This window comes from Trichosurus vulpecula, chromosome 2 (genome assembly GCF_011100635.1).
Source record: "Trichosurus vulpecula isolate mTriVul1 chromosome 2, mTriVul1.pri, whole genome shotgun sequence".
In the NCBI taxonomy this organism is placed as follows: Eukaryota; Metazoa; Chordata; class Mammalia; order Diprotodontia; family Phalangeridae; genus Trichosurus; species Trichosurus vulpecula.
In genome coordinates, this window is record NC_050574.1 from 442,520,102 (window position 1) to 442,537,325 (window position 17,224).

General features: G+C 37.4%; 1 protein-coding gene across 1 annotated transcript in view; it reads right to left on the bottom strand.

Moving 5' to 3' along the window:
* Positions 1–2,057: 2,057 nt before the first annotated feature.
* The window catches only part of RSPH1 (radial spoke head component 1), a 49,123-nt gene continuing 33,956 nt past the window's right edge, over positions 2,058–17,224 (bottom strand). Inside the window, exons 6-9 of the mRNA XM_036747871.1 lie at positions 15,332–15,403; positions 9,609–9,771; positions 9,349–9,468; positions 2,058–2,223 (exon numbers count right to left, since the gene is read on the bottom strand). Coding sequence (XP_036603766.1) covers positions 2,189–2,223; positions 9,349–9,468; positions 9,609–9,771; positions 15,332–15,403 — 390 coding nt within the window. The 3' untranslated portion in view covers positions 2,058–2,188. The remainder of the gene's footprint in view (positions 2,224–9,348; positions 9,469–9,608; positions 9,772–15,331; positions 15,404–17,224) is intronic.

Genomic DNA, 17,224 nt, shown 5'->3' on the forward strand with positions numbered 1-17,224 from the left:
GAAAACCCCTTGGATAGTATTGGTGTCCTATTGTACACAGGGTCACAAAGAATCAGCATGACTGAATGACTCAACAACAACAGACACTCTGAGGAAAGTCACACTTCAGGAAACATCACCCCTTAGGGGGGTGAAGAAGTTAGTTAACCTTTGTTTTGGAAGAGGATCCAAATGACATCAGTATGTTAGAGCTAAGATACAATGTGTCTGACTATAGCTGATCAGACTAATGCAAGCTCAGGATGCTCTACCACAGGCTGGGCACTTACAATCCATACGGACATTTTGGGTGGGTTCTCCAAATTTGCACATCTTGCATTACTTTTGAGCTACTTCAAATCTTCTTTGCTCACAGAGCACAGCACCTTCTCTGAAGTGGGCACACCATGCTGAGCGGTCCTGTGCCAGTGTCTCGCATGTCACACAATCAATACCAAAGTTCTTAAGAAAGACTTTGAGAGTGGCCTTGTATCACTTTTTCTGACCACTGTGCGAGTGCCTGCCCTGTGTGAGTCCTCCAGAAAACTGTCTTTCTGGCAAGTGTATGTTTTGCATTTGAACAATATTACCAGCCCATCAGGGTTGTGCTTTCTGAAGCGGAGTTTGAATGCTTAGCAGTTTAGTTCAAGTAAGGACCTCAGCGTCTGGTACCTTATCCTGTCAGGTGGTCTTCAGAATCTTCCTAAGACAATTCAAATGGAAGCAATTCAGTTTCCTAGCATGGCACTGGTAGACTGTCCAGGTTTCACAGGCATACAACAATGAGGTCAGTACAATGGCCCTCTAAGAGGGCTAAACGTGAGCGAAACTTCATGAAGACTCTATGAAGAGTTAACAAGATCCAGGTTACCATTTTGTGTGTGTGTGGTTTTTTTTGAGGCACATTTAGGGTTAAGTGACTTAGCCACAGTCACACAGCTAGTAAGTATCTGAGGCAGGATTAGAACTCAGGTCTTCCTGGTGCTCTATCCACTTTGCCACATAGCTGCCCCTTGGGTTATCTCTTTACAGGGACATGGGGGAGGCAGCTCAAACAAGTTCATGAAAAGCAATTGTTAAATTTTCAATGTGAGCTGGAAATTCGCAAACCCTAAAAATCAAGGCTTGAATTATCAAGTCATGAAGAAAATGTCAATAATGAAGATTAAACTTAAAAGTATGTTATTCATATATATATATGTATATATATATATATGTGTGTGTGTGTGTACACATACGTATATGTATACATACATGTATATGTATATAAATGAATATGTATGAATATATATATATACACATATACACACACTTCCCCCAGATAGCCAGTTATTAAACACTTAGTAACACACCTCTACCCCATTGCCATCGCACTTTAAGGTTTCCAAAACACTTTACCAATATTATTTCAATTTATCCTCATAATAATTCTGGAAGAAAAGTTTTATTATTATCATCTCTATTTTGTAGATGTGGAAACTGAGGCAGATAGAGGTTAAGTGATTTGCCCAGGGTCACACAGTTCCTAAGATTTATGGCAGGGTTTGGAATCAGGTCTTCTCAATTCTGGGCCCAGCGCTCTATTCACTTTGCCACATTGCATATGTGCCTTACTACTTTTGAGTTTGAACCCATCTCCTGCAGAGACCTTGCCTGTGCAAAGGTAGAGTGTTCTCCCAGGTCGTCAGAGGAGGAATTGTTTTTGCAACTGTTCTTGCTATACCTACTTAATAAATACCCTTTATAAAAACTAATTAATTCTGCTGATAATCAACAGGAAGCACAGGAAAAACTCATGAATGCCAGTACTAGAAAAACTCAGAATCTCAGGGTTACTCCTGTCAGTGGCAGAAGTCAGACGTCCTGAGGACCTGACCTGCGAATACAAGTGAGAGTCAGGCAAGTAGCCCCTGAGATTAAATTGGATCATGGGGTGGTGGGGTGGGGCGGGGGGATGGTGCTGAATTTGATATCAGTTCCAAATTTGCTACTAAATCCACCATACCAGGCTGCTCGGTAAAAACCAATCCAGGACCTTTCAGTTTATAGAATGTGCAGAAAGGATTTTGGAAACAATTGTCATTAAAGCGTTTATTAGCATATCTAAATCAATTTTACAAACTAGGTAAAATGAGATTGCTATAATATATGTGCCCTGCACATACTTTCATTTTCTGTTGGTCTGTTCGTTTTAATCTGGTGATGCCGATCATTTTCCTTCCTCTTCTTCCTCCTCATTTAATGCTGGGAAACAAATGCAAGTGACATAGTTTAATTTTAAATAGGTTCAAATTCTTAAATTACTTAGCAAGATTTTAGTGGTCATAACCATGAAATAGCATATATTGTTTTAAAGGAGAGAAGAGGAATATGTGTGTATATATACACACACACATGCACATACATTAATTATGTTCTCTAGTCATCTAGTAAGGACAGTTTGAATTTCAAGTCAATTCAAGAAATATTGCACTGCCAAGCACTAGGTACTGGTGATATAAAAACAAAAATGAACAATTCCTACCCATTAAATTAAGGAATTCAGATTTGCCAAAAGGAAAAGTTCAAGGCAGTTAAAATCATCTATGTTTCCAAAATGTGCATCCCTGTGGTAGCAGCAATAATTGCAAAGATACCTACCATGTAAACTAAGCTGATTTTTTTTTTCCCTAAGAGGCAGGGAAATTGTCCCTGAGAATTCCTCGTTGGTCCAAGGGACTGGGACACAAGCCATTGATATAGCCCTCCAATTGCCTGGGGTAGGGCCAAATCAAGATGGTGGAGTGGGAGCATTTTTTGCCTTAGCTCCTCCACAACTTCCTCCACTATGACCTAGAAAACATGCCAACCCAAATTCTGATAGGGAAAGCCAAGAAAAGGTCACAGTGAGTCATTTTTCCTACCCAAGGCAGCTTAAAAAGACAGAAGATCTACAGACATTGGGGTAAGGACTGGTTAGGAGCGCAACCCAGGTCTGTCACCTATTCCACAGTTCCAGGGCAGAAAAGATCAGTTGCAGTCTTGGTCACAAAGAACTGTGTAAGAAACAGGGAATAAGTTCAAAGAGCTTAGCTATGTGGCTCTGAGCCCAAGGGGTGGGGAGTGGGGTCAGTTTTAACTTTTCATCCTACACAGAAGCCTACAGTAGAATAAGCCAGGGTAGGAAACCAAACCAAGAGAGAGCCTGCAGTTCAGTCACTATAAACCTGCAGAACTTCCCAGCAGGCTAACTGTGACTGAGTCCAGCAGCAGTTTATTGAAATTCAATCACACACAAGCCAACAGATCCAAACTGGTTCAAGAACTTGAAGATCACAGATCAAGAAGGAAGTGAACAGACTTCTTCCCAGGTCACACCACTTTGGAAATACCAAGAACTTACAGACTCCCAGACTGAGCTGTGAAAGCAGCAGAAAGATATAAAATACAGACACTCAGAACATAAAAAAACTAATTAGAGTATCAAGGAAAATTTATCTTATAGATCTATGGATAGGGGAAGAGTTCATGACCAAACAAGGGATAGAGAGGATCATAGAAGGCAAAATAGATAATTTGGATTATCTAAAATCAAAAATTTGTGCACAAATAAAATCAATGAAGCTAAATTTAGAAAAGAAGCAGGTAGAGAGAGGCTTCTGGGAAGATGGCAGAATAAGACAGGAAACACCAGGTTCTCCAAAATTCTCCCACAAACACAATAAAAATATTGCCACAAAAAGAATTTTTGAGTTACAGAAACAATTAAAAGTCAAAGTAAAACATTTGTCCTCCTAAAACACCTGGGAAGGACCTTAAGGCCCACCCTCCAGGGACAGAAGTTTGGCCTGATTGAAGTGCAAAAATCTCCAAGCAAGACTGATGAATCAACAAACAATGAGCCCAGGGGCAGAGGGCAGGCAACAGCCTCCTCAGCCAGCAAAATCTTTTACTGCAGGGAGAGTGTCAGGGTCAGACAGCTGAGGAGGGGAAGATTGAAGGATCCTCTCCAGTCACTTTACAGCAGGCCCAGATACACTGACCAGATGCAGTCTGGGCTGTGGCTGTGTACAAGGAGTGAGCAGACATTTATTGAGTGCAGTAGCAGAATCACTGGGACCCTGCTGGCTGTGGGCACTTGCAGAAGGGCCAAGTCCCTGGTTTTGTTTTCCATTCCAAGGTAGAGGGATAAGCTGAAATTTGCAGCCTTAAGAAGGACCACAGCGAACAATGTGCAGTGACTGTGTGGCTGAGGGCCTAGCCATGGCTCGAGGGTGGATATGTGCACCCGAGGTTGGGCTCGCAGACAGAGCTTAGAAAACAACAGAACATAAAATCAGGCTTCAGCCTGAGGCATCAACCCCCACCTTGGGACTAGAACCAGACTAGAATAAGCTACTGATAATTATAATCATAACAACAACAAGCAAAGGAGAAAGGAGCCCACCATAGATCACTGCTATAGGGAAAGAGAAGATCTGGGTCCATACTTAGAAGACAGTGAAACTTAAAAAAAAAAAATCCTACTTCAAAGAAAAATATCAAACAGTCACAAGCCCAAAAAGAGTTCTTAAAAGAGCTTTAAAAAGACTTTAAAAATCAAATAAGGAGGTTGAGGAGTAATTAGGAAAAAATAAGAGCAATTCAAGAAAATCAAGAAAATTGTGAAAAGAAAGTCAACCAATTAGAGAGATCCAAAAATTTAAAGAAGAAAATAACTCCTTAAAAAACTAGAATTGTATAAGGACAAGCTAATGATGCTATAAGACACCAAGAAATAATAAAACAAAACCAAAAGAATGAAATAATAGAAGAGAATATGAAACATCTCATTAGAAAAACAAGTGATCTGGAGAACACATCAAGGAGAAACAATATAAGAGTTGTTGTATTACCTGAAAGATATGTTTTTTCAATGGGTTTCTTTTCTTTTTGGGGGGGTGAGGGAGGAAGGCAGGGCAATTGGGGTTAAGTGACTTGCCCAAGGTCACACAGCTAGTAAGTGTATCAAGTGTCTGAAGTCAAATTTGAATTCAGGTCCTTCTGACATTGGGGCAGATGTTCTACTCACTGTGCCACCTAGCTGCCCCTGATTTCTTTTTCAAAGTCAAGATTCAGGGGCGGAGCCAAGGTGGAGGCTGGAGAACAAGGACTCGCTTAAGCTCTCCCCCAAATCCCTCCAAACACCTGTATAAAATGGCTCCAAACAAATTCTAGAGCTACAGAACCCACAAAATGACAGAGGGAAGCAGGTCTCCAGCCCAGAACAGCCTGTATGGTCACTGGGAAGGGTCATTCGCACTGGGGAGTGGAGTGCAGTGGAGCCCAGCATGGTCAAACCAAGACAGATCAGGGTGGAGGAGATCTGGTGAACAAGACTTAGGACCAGGAATCACTGAACTATAACAGTTACGAGACTTCTCAACCCACAAATGCCAAAGACCACCAAGCAGGTCAGTGGGAAAACTTCTGGATCTGGGTGAAAGAAGCATGATCCGGCCCGAGCTCCAGGGGCGCTGGGGCAGCAGCAACAGGAAGCTCCGGTGGCTGCTTCCAGAGTCCCTGGCCCACCTGGTGGGAGGAATCAAGCAGCAGATCAGAGCGGGAGTGCAGGGAGCGGTTTGTGGGCACAAAGGCAGGGTTCTCTTGCTTTGCCCTGCTTGGATCTGGGTCGCTGTCCTGGTTGGTGGTTCTTGGGGGAGGAGGAGCACTGGTATGGCAGAGCTTGTGGTGGCTTAGAAGTAGCTCTGAAAACTGCAGTGCAAAGCCCCTGAAGCTTGGGACAAAGCATTCTCCACTCTGGAGGCAGTCTAGCAGCTTCTACATTAAGGGATCGAAGAGCTTGGAATATGATATTCCGGAGGTCAAAGGAGCTAGGACTAAAACCAAGAATCACCTACCCAGAAAAACTGAGTATAACACTCCAGGGCAAAATATGGATTTTCAATAAATAAAGGATTTTCAAGCTTTCTCAATGAAAAGACCAGAGCTGAATAGAAAATATGACTTTCAAACACAAGAATCAAGACAAGCATGAAAAGGTAAACAAGGAAGAGAAATCATAAGAGACTTACTAAAGTTGAACTGTTTTGTTTATATTCCTACAAGGAAAGATGATATTTGTAACTCATGAAACCTTTCTCAGTATTAGGGTACTTGAAGGGAATACACATATGTATAGACAAAGGGCACAGGGTGAGTTGAATATAAAGGGATGATATCTAAAAAATAAAATAAAATTAAGAGGGGAGAGAGGGAGAAAGGGAGAGCTAGAATGGAGTAAACTATCACACAAAGAAGTAGCAAGAAAAAGCAGTTCTGTTGGAAGGGAAGAGGGGGCAGGTGAGGGGGAACGAATGAATCTTGCTCTCATCAGATATGACTTGAGGAGTGAATAACACATACACTCAATTGGGTATCTTACCCCACAGGAAAGTAGGGGGAAGGAGATAAAAGAGGGGGGATGATAGAAGGGAGGGCAGACTTGGGGAGGAGATAGTCAAAAGCAAACACTTCTGAAAAGGGACAGGGTCAAGGGAGAAAATTGAATAAAGGGGGACATGAGAGGATGGACGGAAATATAGTTAGTCTTTCACAACATGACTATTGTGGAAGTGTTTTGCATATTGATACATGTGTGGCCTATGTTGAATTGCTTGCCTTCTTAGGGAGGGTGGGTAGGGAAGGAAGAGGAGAGAGAATTTGGAACTCAGAGTTCTAAAAGCAGATGCTCAAGAAAAAAGTTGTTTATTGCATGCAACTGGGAAATAGGATATAGAAGCAATGGGGCATAGAGATACACCTTGCCCTATAAGAAAGTAAGGGTAAGGGGAATGGGCAGGGAGGTGGGTGACAGAAGGGAGGGCTGACTAGGGAACAAGGCAATCAGAATACATGCCATCTTGGAGTGGGGGGAGGGTAGAAATAGGGAGAAAATTTGTAACTCAAAATCTTGTGGAAATCAATGTTGAAAACTAAAAATTTTAAATAAATTATTTTTAAAAGAAAAAGAAAAAGCTTTTGACGAAATGCAGCACCCATTACTATTAAAAACACTAGAGAACATAAGAATAAATCAAACTTTCCTTAAAATGATAAGTAATATCTTTCTAAAACCATCAGCAAGAATTACCTGTAATGAGGATAAGTTAAATCAGGGGTATAGCAAGGATACCCATTATCACCACTATTATTCAATATTATACTAAAAATGTTAGCAAAAGCTGTGAGGAAGAGCTGGAGAAAAGAGACCCTTGGGGTTGGGGTTATGCTAACTCAAGTGGCTATAATGATTCCTGAGGCCAAGAGGAAAGAGAAGATCATAGCATGCACTATGAACTGGGAAATATCTTCAGTGCTCCTTAAGTATGAGCTAAGATAAGAGAACATGACACCTTTTCTTCCCTTCTCTCCCACCCACCTCCCCACCCCCTAGAAGCAAAATACATTGCTCGATATCTGCTAACTTCAAAGTCCTCACTTTTCTTTCAAACCTGACAGTGTTAGAAAGACAGAAAGGGACTTTACTTCTAAGACTTAAAATGTGATAAAAACTTTTGGCCAAGAAAAAGCCAAATAGTTCATTGTATTTTACTTAATGCTCAGGTATGTAGATGAGAGTAAGGGAATTCTTCTTTCTCAGATGGGAAATTTGGTTTGGTTGAACTGAAGCTGATATCTGGAGCCAGTATCCTGAGCAAAATGGAGGGTCTGGGACTAAAGTAAAGAAGGTAGGGCACCAGAAACAGCCCCTAGGGGGAAATAAAAATTCCCACCCACAGGGCAGCTAGGTGGCACACTAGAGAGAGCACCAGCCCTGGAGTCAGGAAGACCTGAGTTCAGATTTGGCTTAGGCACTTGACACTTGCTAGCCGTGTGAACCTGGGCAAGTCACTTACCTCCAACCGCCTCATCAAAAACAAACAAATCCCCACCCACTTTAGTAACAGTGACTCAGGGTTGTCCTATACCTATTCAAAACTTCAGCTCTGAAGAGGTAGGAAAGAAAAGTAAAAGCTACAAGCCCTCACCAAGCTGGAGTGCTACAATTGTACATGCCTAACTTGCTTTGCTAGGACATGATAGGACCTCTGCAATACCACCAATGCTTAATATCACTCAAAAGCTCCAGCTAGTGGTCAGAGGTGTATCCCTCGGTATAATGTAGGGTCATTGAGCACAAGGACTATTTCTCATGTTGTCTTTTTATTCCTAGGGCATAGCTGAGTGCCTAGCACATAGCAGAGTTTAATTAGTACTTGTTGATTGATAGATTAGTGGAATGTTTGATGCCACTGCTCCCTATTATTAATATAGATAATTGAGACTTGTAGATCAACTAGTTAACTATAATAATAGATTTTGTTACTTACAATTGATAAGTACACATTTTCTTTAAAAGGTCAATTATTTTACATTATGTTGACAAAAAAAAATTCTGCATGGTTGTGAATGATATATGTTCAAATTATCTCTCAATATACCTTTTCCACTAATAAAAAGCAAGATAGGGGAATGGGGCAACCAGAATATACTCCATCTTGGAGTGGGCGGGAGGGTAGAAATGGGGAGAAAATTTGTAATTCAAACTCTTGTGAAAATCAATGCTGAAAACTAAATATATTAAATAAATTAAAAAAAAAAGAAAATTGAAAAAAAAAGCAAGATAAAAAGCCAAAAGAAAAAAAAACCAAGATAAAAAGGTGGCCATTCATTTAAGAGTCTCACTTTTTTTTCTCCAATTTTGTCCAGTTGAAAAAAAAATTGAATTTCTTTTCATAAAGATCAATTGTGATCTAAAAAATGCATTGTACTATCTGTCAAGGATAGTATGCTTACTTTAAGTTCATAATATTAAGGTATCTGTAGTGATAATTACTAGCATTTAATAACTAGTGATAACTAATTTTGCTCTTTCTTTCTAGGGTCTATAGCAGGGGTGAGGAACTTGTGGCCTTGAGACCACATGTGGCATTCTAAGTCCTTGGGTACAGCCTTTTGACTAAGGCAGAGTTTTACAGAACAAATCCTTTTATTAAGGGAATTTGGTCTGTGAAGTTTGGATTCAGTCAAAGGGCCACACTCAAGGACCCTAAAGACTCGAGGACTAGGGAAATTGGTCTATAGTTTTCTTTCTCTGGCTTTGCTCTTTCTGGTTTGGGTATCATATTTGTGTCATGAAAGGAATTTGGTCCTATTGGGCCTCAGGTTCCCTATCCCTGTTCCAGATTCTTCAGTGTGGCCTTATGTAAAATTTGGATTCATTCAAAAGGCTGCACTTAAGGATCTAGAAGGCCATGTGTGGCCTCAAAGTCATAGGTACCCCACCCCTGGTCTATAGGAATTATCTCCTCCCCCGATTCATATTGTAATTTCTTATTTCAACTCTACCTTCCTCTCTGCTTTCAGCTTTTGTTTCTTCAATTTCTTCACCCTGTTTCATTAGTGTTTCAATGTCTTCTATTTCTGAATAATCAGTAAGAGGTTGAATATCCTCAGTCACTTCACCGACTGAAATATAATGACAGAAAAAATAAGAGATATAAAACCCGATCATGCTCCTCTTTATAGCAGACTAGAGGATTTTAATGTATTCCTGAGACATTTGAAAACTGTTTCTCCAACTTGAATAATCCAAGCACGCTACTTACTTTCTGAGGGAGCTTGTGGCTCTTCTGACTCTGGTGGCACATCAGGCTGAGGTGATTCTTCAACAGGACTTGGTTTCCAGAGTTCTAATGGGGTAATTTTTTGAGCTTTCCACTTTGGAATAATAGTTGAAGCTTCTTCTTCCTCTTCCTCTTCTACTCTTTCCTATTTTAAATGAAAATATATGAATTATTTTATCTACAAAAGTATAAGATTTGGGGAAAAGATAATAATTCTCTCTCCTCCCCAAGGCCTACAAAAGTAATACCAACAAGGCCTTATTGAAAAACAGGAAAATAAAATAAAAATAAATATTGTCTTAGAAAGGAAACAAAAATGGTTAACTTTTAGGTGATTTATCTCATAGGATTTTATGACATTACTGAGGTATGAGACCACAGAGTTTAGATAATTCTAAGGAAAAGAGTGGAGGAAAGGGAAGGAAGATTATAAGAGAAACTTTTTTTATAAATTTATTTTTATTTTTAGTTTACAACGTTCAGCTCCACAAGTTTTTGGGTTCCAAATTTTCTCTCCCTCCCTCTCCTTCCTCCTCCCCCCAAGACAGCATGTAATTCAATGTGGGTTCTATATATACCTTTGAACTTATCTGCATAATAGTCTAGTTGTAAATAAGAATTATAACCAATGGAATGAATCATGAGAAAGGAGAAATGAAGCCAAAAAAGAAGGAAAAAAAAAAGAGAGCAAAAAGTTTGCCTCAATCTGCATTCAGACTCCATAATTCTTTCTCTGGATGTGCATAGCTTTTACCGTCATGAGTCTTTTAGAGCTGTCTTTGACCCTTGCATTGATGAGAGGAGTCAAGTCTATCAAAGTTAGTCCTTACAGATACCGTGTTCTATAATTGTGTATAATGATCTTCTGGTTCTGCTCCCCTCACTCAGCATCAGTTCATATAAGTCATTCCAGGTTATAATGAAGTCCTCCTGCTCCTTATTTCTTATAGCACAATAGTATTCCATTACATTCATATACCACAATTCGTTTAGCCATTCCTCAATTGATGGGCATCCCCTTGATTTCAAATTCTTTGCCACCACAAATATTTTTGTGCATATGGGTTTCTTTCCCACTTGTGTGATCTCTTTGGGTTATAGCCCTAGAAGTGGCATTGCTGGGTCAAAGGGTATGCACATTTTTATAGCCCTTTGGGCATAGTTCCAAATTGCTCTCCAGAATGGCTGGATCACTTCACAACTCCACCAACAATGAAACAATGTCCCAATTTTCCCACATCCTCTCTAGCATTTATCATTTTCTTCTTTTGTCATGTTAGCCAATCTGACAGGAGAGATGTGTACCTAAGAGTTGTTTTGATTTGCATTTCTCTAATCAATAGTGATCTGGAGCATTTTTTCATATGCCTATAGATATCTTTAATTTCTTCCTCTGAAAACTGCCTGTTCATATCCTTTAACCATTTCTCATTTGGGGAATGACTTGTATTCCTATAAATTTGGCTCAGTTCCCTGTATATTTTAGAGAAGAAGGCCATTATCAGAGACACTGGTTATAAAAATTTTCTCCCAATTTTCTGCTTCCCTCCTAATCTTTGTTGCATTGGCTTTGTTTATATAAAAACTTTTCAATTTAACATAATCAAAATTATCCATTTTGCATTTTGTAATGCTCTCTATTTCTTGTTGGGTCATGAATTCTTCCCTTTCCCATAAATCTGACAGGTAAACTATTCCTTGCTCTCCCAAATTGCTTATAGTATCAGCCTTTATTCCTAAATCGTGAACCCATTTTGACTTTATTTTGGTATATGGTGTAAGATATTGGTCTATGTCCAGTTTCTGCCATACCATTTTCCAATTCTCCCAGCAGTTTTTGTGAAATAGTGAATTCTTAGCCCAGAATCTGGATTCTTTGGGTTTATCAAAGAGTAGATTGCTATAGTCATTGACTACTGCGTCTTGTGTAACCATCCTATTCCACTGATCCACCACTCTGTTTCTTAGACAGTACCAAGTAGTTTTGATGACTTCTGCTTTATAATACAGTTTAATATCTGGTATGGTTAGCATTTCTTTTCATTAATTCCTATAAGGGAAACTTTTAAAAATTATTACTTTTTATAAATGCTTGTATTTTTAATTCTAGAAAATTCTACTTAACCATGGCAGAAAAATATTTATGAAAGTGAAGTTGTATATGCTACAGCAAAAGCTCATTATTTTTTCATTTCTTTGTTTTCACAATTCTTTAAGGTTATACCTCAACTCATCAGATCAGCAAAGACAAGAAAGGAAAGTAGAAATTGTTGGAGGGGATGTGCTAATGCACATTTGGTGGAGCTATGAAATAGTGCATTCATTCTGAAAGCAATCTGGAATGATACTCAAAAAATCATATATTGGGCATCTCCTTTGATTTAGCTATATTTGCCAACTTCATACCTCCCAAAAATCAAAGATGGAAGGAAAGGACCCAGATGCACAAAAATATTCATAGAAGCACTTTTTTTAAATAATCAGGACCTGAAAAATAAGGAGATAGCTGTTAATTGGAGAACTATTAAATAAATTATGTTAAGATAAATGTAGAGGAATGTTACAGTAAGAAATGTCAAAAGGGATGGAACCCAGGGAAACCGAAAGACTAGTATAAACTGATTCAGAGTGAAACGAATAGAACTAGGAGAACATAACTACATACTACATCACTACAATGGTATAAAGAAAAATAGCTTCGAAAGATTTAAGAACCATGATCAATGCTAACTACAACTCCAGAGGACAAAACATGTTACCTACCTCCTAACAAAAATGGTAATGGACACGATATGTTAAACGAGAGATAACTTTTTTGAACATGGTTAATGTAAGGATTTATATTACTTGGTGGGAATTATTTGACAGTAGGGAAGGTTTTTTTTTTTAATTCAGAAAAGGATCTTGCTTATTCATATCTTTTGACCATTTTTTAATTCTAGAATAATAACAACAAATCTTTAGCATTAATATAGTACTTTAAAGTTTCCAAAGAACTTCATGAATATTAACTTTATCTTCACAATAATCATAGGTAGGTGTTATTATTATCTGCACTTAACAGATAAGGAAACTGTGGCAGACAAAGGCTAAATGACTTGCCCAGGGTCACAAAGCTAATATGCATCTGGGGTTGGATTTCAACTTAGGTTTTCCTGACTCCAGAATGGCTTTTATAAATTTGAATGAATCCATTCCTTATGTTTCTTGGAAATGAGACCTTTATTAGAGAAATTTCCTGCAAAGATTGTTTCCCAGTTAACTGTTTTCCTTTTCATTTTAGTTGAATTGGTTTTATTTGGGGGAAACATATTAATTTTATGTAATTAATATTATCCATTTTATGTCCTGTGATTTTCTCTATGCCTTTTTTGTCATGAAATCTTCCAAGTCCTAGAGAGGAAAAGTCATTTTTTTTTCCTTTGCTCACCTAATTTTTTTTTTTACGAAGTCTTGATTACATATGTACTTATAGTTTAACTTGGCATACAGAAGTAGCTGTGTATAGTAGCTGACCTAATTTCTGTCAGACCAGTTTTCCCAGTAATTTTTGTCAAATGAATACCTACTGCAGTAGCTGAGGTATTTGGGATTATCAAACACTATGATACTATGTTAGTTTGCTTCTATATGTTTTATGCCTTATCTGTTTCTCATATTAGTTTCACTATTTTTTAAACAGGGATCACATCATTTTGATGATTACCACTTTGTAGTACTATTTGAGGCCTGGTACTGCTCAGTTCCCTTCCTACAATTTTTTTGTCATTATTTTCCTTGAGATACTTTATCTTTTGTTTCTAAAAATGACTTTTATTACTTTTCATAATTTCAAAGTAATCCTTTGGTAGTTTGATATGACATAAGCAAATTAATTTAGGTAATATTATAATGATTATTATATTCACTTTGCCCATAAGCAGTTAATAATTCTTCAATTATTTAGGTCTGTCTTTATTTGTGTGAAGAGTATACTGTAGTTGTATTTACAATGTTCCTGTGTATTAGCTGGTATTTTATACATTCTGAAATTATTTTAAATGGAACTGCTCTTTGTATTTCTTCATGCTGGGTTTTGTGGACAATATACAGAAATGCTAATGATTTAAAGATTTGTTTTGTATGCTGACATTGTTTCAGTCAATTTTAGTTGACTCTCTAGGGTTCTCTAAGTAAACTATCATCTGAAAAAAGCAATAACTGTTTTCTCTTTAGTTGTTTAATCAAATAGTCATGCCTGACTCTTCATGACCCTGTCTGGGGTTTTCTTGGCAAAGATACTGGAGTGGTTTGCCATTTCCTTCTCCAGCTCATTTTACAGACAAGAAAAACTGACGCAAACAGGGTTAAGTGTCTTGCCCAGGATCACACAGCTAGTAAATGTCTGAGGCCAGATTTGAACTCAGGTTCTCCTGACTCCACGGCTGGCACTCTATACACTGAGTCATCTTGCTGCCTATTTTCTTTCTGCCTATATTTATTCCTTCAATTTCTCTTCTACCTTATTGTTATTTGCAGCATTTCTAGCTACATATATCAACAGCAGTAGTGTGATAGAACTAATATTTCCCCACGATAAAAGTCCAAGCTCTTCCCCCTTTGCTGTATCGACAGATATTCACTTTCCCTAAAAGATGACAAAGTTGCTGCAGGGATCTGATTGGCCAGGCTTCCCTGATAAAGTTTCCTAGTTACCTAAGAGCATAAAAGACTAATTATACCTTAGCCCTCTTACATTTGGTGGGTGCCCAGGGTCATGGAAGTCACTATGCCTTACTCTCCAAGACATATTTCTATAAAGAGGTAAGAGAGGCCAAGTATACCAAATTGCTCCTGTATTTTTGTTTTATATCCATATTGTGTAATGACAAAGTAAATTTCCATTTCAATTACTGCTCATTTTGTCAAAATCTAGCCAAAACTATGAGCAATTACTGGCATTAGATCTGCCTCTAAAAATGTGTCAGTAATAGACATCTTTGCTTATCCCTCATCTTACTGCAAGGACTTCTAACTTATCTCCACTGTAAATACCACTTTCCCTTGTTGTATTGTACAAGGAGGTATTGACTAAATAATCAATTTAGTGGCACTAGTTAAAAGAAAAAATTTAAAAGGCAGAAAAAATTATCAATATAGTCCCAAGATATGGTAGATATGAATTACATAGACATGAACTATATTAAATATAGTATGTATGTAACACATACGCCAGGCAAATTTAATTCTGAAAAACATAATCTTAGCTGGCTAATTTTAATTATTGGATGCATCAGTCTGGCTAGTCCTTACTAGTATAAAAACAAAAGAATGTTTTGATATATCATCACTCAAACTCTCGAAATGATTAGTAGCAATTTGCAGAGCAATAGTGTTGTAATAGACAATGTCGCAAAATTCATTTGAATCTTCAAAGACTTAACACCCAAATGTTTCCTGATAAATATTAACTGTTCAATTTTGGCATGCAAGACAGATTAGACTTTAACAATAAGCAATAGGCATGACACATTTTAATTTGCTAACATCATCAATATTTTAACTTTCTGTTTCTCAACACAAATAAAACTAAAAAGTAGACTATTTCCCAAAGATGTCTTCAGTTTTTTAATCATACCGCTTCTGACTTTATAGCAGCAATGTAACTAGACATTCCATGTTACCTACAAATGTATTAATTAATTACATCCTACTATGTAACTTACCATATCTGCAAGTTTATATTCACCATGCTGTTCACATCCAATATCAAAAATATACCTTCCAGGACCCATTGGCTATGCAAAAAAGAAACCTCAAATTATGATGGTTCAGTTTACAATACAATAGATCATGCTTTACAACATTTTTTTTTGCCCAGACCTGTGATTTCTTTAGTGTAGAAACTCCCTACGTCAATATAGACCAATATTTTGTCCGTAACTTACAGTGTTAGAGAGTTGCCAGGGGCAGCAACAGATTAAGTGACTTAGCCATGTTTGTGCAGTCAGTTTGTGCAAGAGGAGCCCTGGATATCCTAATTACATTATATCACACTGTCTCTCCTAGAGCATACCATAGCACAACTTTACCAGTCTGGGACAATTAGGGGAGGGACAATCTAAATTATCAGTTACTTTAAGAATTAATGATTGTTGCAAAGCAGAGCTCCTTATTAAGTGAATGGATAAAACTAATTTACATTCATTTTAAGAGGATTTCAACACATAGCTTTATCGAGTAAGTAAGATGTTTCCTAAGTAATCTTGACACCATTGATTTTCTTAGCAAATTCTTTCTGTAACTAACTGATTGTAAAGTTCAGGTTTATCCCCTGATCAAATGACCATGATTTCCAGACCAAGAGGTTCAGAATTAATAAGGCTTTCTGCGTTTTATATTAAAGTTTAAAATCTAAAGGAAAAGGAAAAAATTGTACAAAATGCCAAATGCCAAGTGTATTTTCAGACACTTGAAGGACAATACTACAATAAATGATACAATATAAGTATCCTTTATTAAACATTATACAGACAATAATAGCATCTGTCTCCCAAGGCCTTTGTGAGTATATAATGAAATATTTATTAAATGCTTTGCAAATCTTAAAGTTTTATATAAATGCTGACTTTCATTGTCATCATTATATTATAACTGCTCAATAGACGTAATCTTTCCATACTTATTTTGTAAGTCAGGAAAGAAATTTGACTTAAATTATCTGTAAAGAATTTTATCTGAATTTTCATGAGATCCAAATCAGACAGATCACCCCAAGAGCATGTAAACATGAAACTAGAGAGAGAAAAATAGACAAAAAGGCATAAAAGATTTGTCAATATGTCATCAACATTTTCTTTATCAATAACAACAGAGACATATATAACTTTTAAACTCTAACATCACAGCTCAATGCAATCAAATGAGATAATGTGTAGAAAGCGCACTGAACACCTTAAAGCACCATATAAATATTTGCTATTATTAATATTATATGAAACAGCATCAATGGCACTCACAAAAACAAAAATAAAACTAGTAGCTAAACCAGACCAAGTACACGGGGGAAGTCTGTGTTTAAGGTGACTAAATGCTAAGGCAGTTGAGGGGGAAAGACAGGAAAATAGCAAATGAGAGTTAAGGGGATCACAGATGATTTTGAGATTTATAAAAATATGATAAAAAAAGAAATCAGTTATTGATTCATACCATTCTCACCTCTAAAAATATTGATAAGAATGGTCTGCTCATGTAGGTGTGTATGTACATATGCTTTTGTATTATATACACAGACACAGACATACATATACTTCATGATAGATAACATAAGAAGAAAACAGGCAGGCTTTCACAATGAAATTCTATTGTGTATTTTTAGATTATATTTTTAGGGTCTTACAAATCATGATAAGATACATAGAACATAAGATCAAGTTGTATTCATTGCCTGTTGAGTATTAAAAAGTATTTGATTCAGTGTTTGTTTGAAACAAAATGCTCACTTAAAAACTCTCCGACAGGATGCTTCCCAATTAAATGTCAGGATCATAGATTCAATGACAAAAGTGACTTTGTTTAGTATCATGTGGGGCACAAAACAGGAAGAAGGTCCTTGTGAT